The sequence below is a fragment of the Sinocyclocheilus grahami genome, unplaced genomic scaffold (genome assembly GCF_001515645.1).
Source record: "Sinocyclocheilus grahami isolate Dianchi unplaced genomic scaffold, SAMN03320097.WGS_v1.1 scaffold609.1, whole genome shotgun sequence".
In the NCBI taxonomy this organism is placed as follows: domain Eukaryota; kingdom Metazoa; phylum Chordata; class Actinopteri; order Cypriniformes; family Cyprinidae; genus Sinocyclocheilus; species Sinocyclocheilus grahami.
Genome location: NW_015505788.1, coordinates 164,955 through 168,918, shown reverse-complemented (window position 1 = coordinate 168,918; position 3,964 = coordinate 164,955). Strand labels below are relative to the sequence as shown.

Here is a 3,964-nt window from a genome sequence, read left to right as displayed (position 1 = left end):
TACTATACTATACTATACTATACTATACACCCCATTATTCTATACTATACTATACTATACACTAGGGCTGTGCGATATTGAAGAAAATTGCAATATGCAATAACTCATTAAATTATGTGATACGATAATGTGCCACATGCTCAAATGAAACAGTTTTACTCAGCTGTTGCTGAGTCAGTTCTGTGAACTTCTATAACTATCTTGTGTCATATATATATGGTTATTTGTATGTATGTATGTATCAAGAGCTCCTGTAAACCCACAACAAATTCCTTGTGTTTGCGCACACTTAAGTGGTGAATAAAGCTCATTCTGATTCTGATTCTAATATAACTAGCATACATGTTTCACTTTTTGTGAGAAGAAAGCACCCCTACAACAACTTCTGAAAGTGAACGGTAGTGTTTTACTCTAGCATTACATAAAAATGTCATTTTAACATTTACTCTATGAATTCAATTTGCACTGATTCTTACTTAAGCTACAAAAGTTATTTAGGTAAGAGCAGTGAGTGATTTTCTCTTTGTCTTTTGTTCATGGCCCCAAATATTGCAAGTCGTCGCGATATGCATATTGGGATATGTACATATGCGATATTTCAATAATTTCGATATATTGTACAGCCCTACAATACACCCCATTATACTGTACTATACTATACTATACACCACATTATACTATACTATAATATACTATACTACACCATGCCATACTATACTACAATATACTATACTGCTCCTACTCTTACTCTTACTCTTAGTCCTAGTCCTACTACTATCCCTGATTCACTATTATACTATACTACAGTGCACTAGGTGTATTTCTGAACATGTTGGCTTAAGGATCAGGCAGGTGTTCATGCTCAATATAAACCCCACAAGTGAAGTTCGTTCTTCAAGCCTGTATTGTTCAAAACAAAAAAATCGAGGCTCCCACTTTATTGGAGTGGACTATGTGAAAGCGGGAGATCAACTAATGTGCGTCTCCTTGGAAACACTTAATAGCTTTCACACCCACTCTCAGTCCAGATGGCGTCTCAAATGGGTGATGTCAGTCCGACTGTGAAAGACAGCTCGTCTGCTGCGCTGGTGATCCTCTGTAATACTGATGTGTGAGATAGTATTATCACTGACTCATGGGGGATTACAGTGGCTGATATTATAGGAAACACTTTCAGAGTATAATCAGATAGATCTGGTGTGATAGAGATGGAGAGATTTGGGTTGTGGTGCTGAACGGGTTACAAATAGGAGAAGAGAGAAATGTCAGCCATCTCAAATTGGCTCACATGGAGAATGGAGAAGACTTTATGATTCACCCTGATTGTGTGCTGTCCTGGGTCACACATTGAAAAACTGAGATTATGTAAACCTGCAAATGTGCTGAAAAATTAGTTGTCACTCAAATTATGCTGCTGATCCTATGATTTGTAATGAATATATTTATTTTAAATGAGAAAAGAATGCAAAATGACCTCTCAAATTCATGTATGTATTATTTAAATATACAGTAGATAAATAACTTTTTTCAATTCATATGGAAATGAGTTGAATATTGATGTGATGTAAGTGATGTAAACATTAAATGGATGTTTGAAACAAAGCTCTTCTGATGAAGTAGCCTAACTAGTACAGAGTCATTTGTAGTTGTGAGCTGCCATCTTGTGGTATGGATGAGTGTTACAACAATTTTGTTTTCAAAAGTGACTGATGAAAATATTACCATTCTTAATAGTTATAACGGTTCAAGCATATTGTTTTGTTAGTAGTTTGTTTAGTATATTAATTATATGCGACATGAACGGCACATCCCAGCAATCACTATCAAGACAAATTATGTTTTTGTTGGTGAAATTAAGGTAATTAAGATAATGTTTATTTTGTTTTATAATTCTGTTCAGTGAACAGATTTGATCATGCATTAATACACTCCCATTCAAAAATATGGGGTTAATAAGTGTTTGTTTGTTTTTATTTGTTTGCTTTTTGAAAAATAAATACTTTTATTCATCAAGGACACATTCAATTTGTCAAAAGTAAAGACAGAGAAGAATCCTGAGAAGAAAATGCATCACGGTTTCCACAAAAATATGATACAGCACAACTGTTTTCAACATTGATAATAATAATCAGAACTGTTTCTTGAATCTTGAGCAGCAAATCAGCATATTAGAATGATTTCTGAAGATCATGTGACACTGAAGACTGGCGTAATGATGCTGAAAATACAGCTTTGATCACAGAAATAAATTACATATTAAAATGTATTCTAATAGAAAACGGTTATTTTAAATCCAAGTAATATTTCACATTTTTGCTGTTTTTATAGTATTTTTAATCAAATAAGTGCAGCCTTGGTGAGACTTTAATAATCTTACCATCCCCAATTTGTTCAGTGGTTTTTGGGCTCTCCATAAAGGATTTTATAAGTTATGTTGTGCAGTCAGATCAGTATTTTGATAATAAGCCAAAAAACAGTTTGGATTTCACATTGAGAAACTTTCATAAGCTTATAAGAAACTCATATGGCCACTAGAGGTCATCACAGCTCCTCTGAGCTCTTTGACTTTAGTAACAGGTCAAATTAGACTTTAGTCTTTTATGCAGTTCATTAAAGAGGCCATAATCTGGACTTTTTGTATGGGTTAATTTGTATAATATTAGTCAAAGATTCTTGCAATTTAATAGCATAACAAACACGGCGAACTAGATTTTCTGTAGAATTCTTTGAGTGATGAATCATGTTCATAAGATGCTGATATGTAAATGTGGGTGGCCATATGTTAATAAGCACATAAGCATGATGATTTCTATTAGCTGTTTTTTTCAGTTCAGTTGCTATAAATTCTCTGGTTGGCCTGTTTAAGAGCTTAAGTAAGTCTACACAGAGCATCAAACTTGTTTATTTCAGAAAGGATGCAGTTGACGCTGCTGGTGATCCTTCACACTCATAGCTGTTTGTAGATGCACGTCGTGTTGTGAAATGTTTATATGCAAAAAGTCAGAACATAGCAACATCTCTATAGTTCAAATAGAGTTATATGAGATCGACTTGATAAAACTCTCACAGTTGGAGCTGAGATTAAAAAGCTTTCTTTTACAATTTCCCGATTCTCAGACCAAAAGCTGGGTCATATTGCTAATGTATTAGCTGTTACAGGTCTCCAGCTGAGCGTGGAGAACTTTCCCAAAACCCGTTAAGTGTTTTGATCACTGTGTGAGTGATCTGAGAGGATTTCCATTGTAAAACTCACATTCTTTCCTATTTGTTGCGCTCTTTCCCGGCACGGCGCTTCATCGGTCAGTCAGGCATGCTGGGACTTCCTCTGGCCATCTGGGAAAGAGCAAACCGAGTCCCTGTGGAGTTCCTTAGACATTTAGCATCAGTTTTTTCTACGAACATACACATGCGTAGACCACCTGTCAAAGGATTGAACCCACTTCTGTAACACCAACTCCCATGATGCACTGCAGTTGACACTGATTCAGTCTCCCTATAAGCTAATGATATTTTATACAGGATGTATCTTAATATTTTGATGTCACTCTCTGTCTTCAGGTATGGATGATTTGTCATATGTGGGGTCTGGCTGAGGGCCACTGTTGCCCAGGCATCTGCACCCCATTGGCTGGTTCACCAGCATGTACCGTAGAAATGGCCTATCGGATGGCACCAGCATTAGCCCCGCCTCCTCTGAGGTAACTGCTCCTCCTTTCTAAAAAATCATAATAGAATATTTGAAACTGACAAATAATGATCTACTCATTGCCTTTGGTCAAGGGGTCATCATTGGAAATAAAATGTACTTATTTCAGCAGTATTTATTTTAAGTGTAGGAACTATGATTATAACAGTATACTTCTTTAGTGACTCATGTGCAGGGTTATTATAGTTAACTAAAAGCATAAAAATAATTTTCGTTACTTGAAATAACAAACTAGTTGCCAAAGCACCATTTCTCATT

General features: G+C 35.6%; 1 protein-coding gene across 1 annotated transcript in view; it reads left to right on the top strand.

Moving 5' to 3' along the window:
* The window catches only part of LOC107557582 (ras-specific guanine nucleotide-releasing factor RalGPS1-like), a 149,793-nt gene that overhangs the window by 18,524 nt on the left and 127,305 nt on the right, over positions 1-3,964 (top strand). Inside the window, exon 2 of the mRNA XM_016241057.1 lies at positions 3,559-3,698. Coding sequence (XP_016096543.1) covers positions 3,642-3,698 — 57 coding nt within the window. The 5' untranslated portion in view covers positions 3,559-3,641. The remainder of the gene's footprint in view (positions 1-3,558; positions 3,699-3,964) is intronic.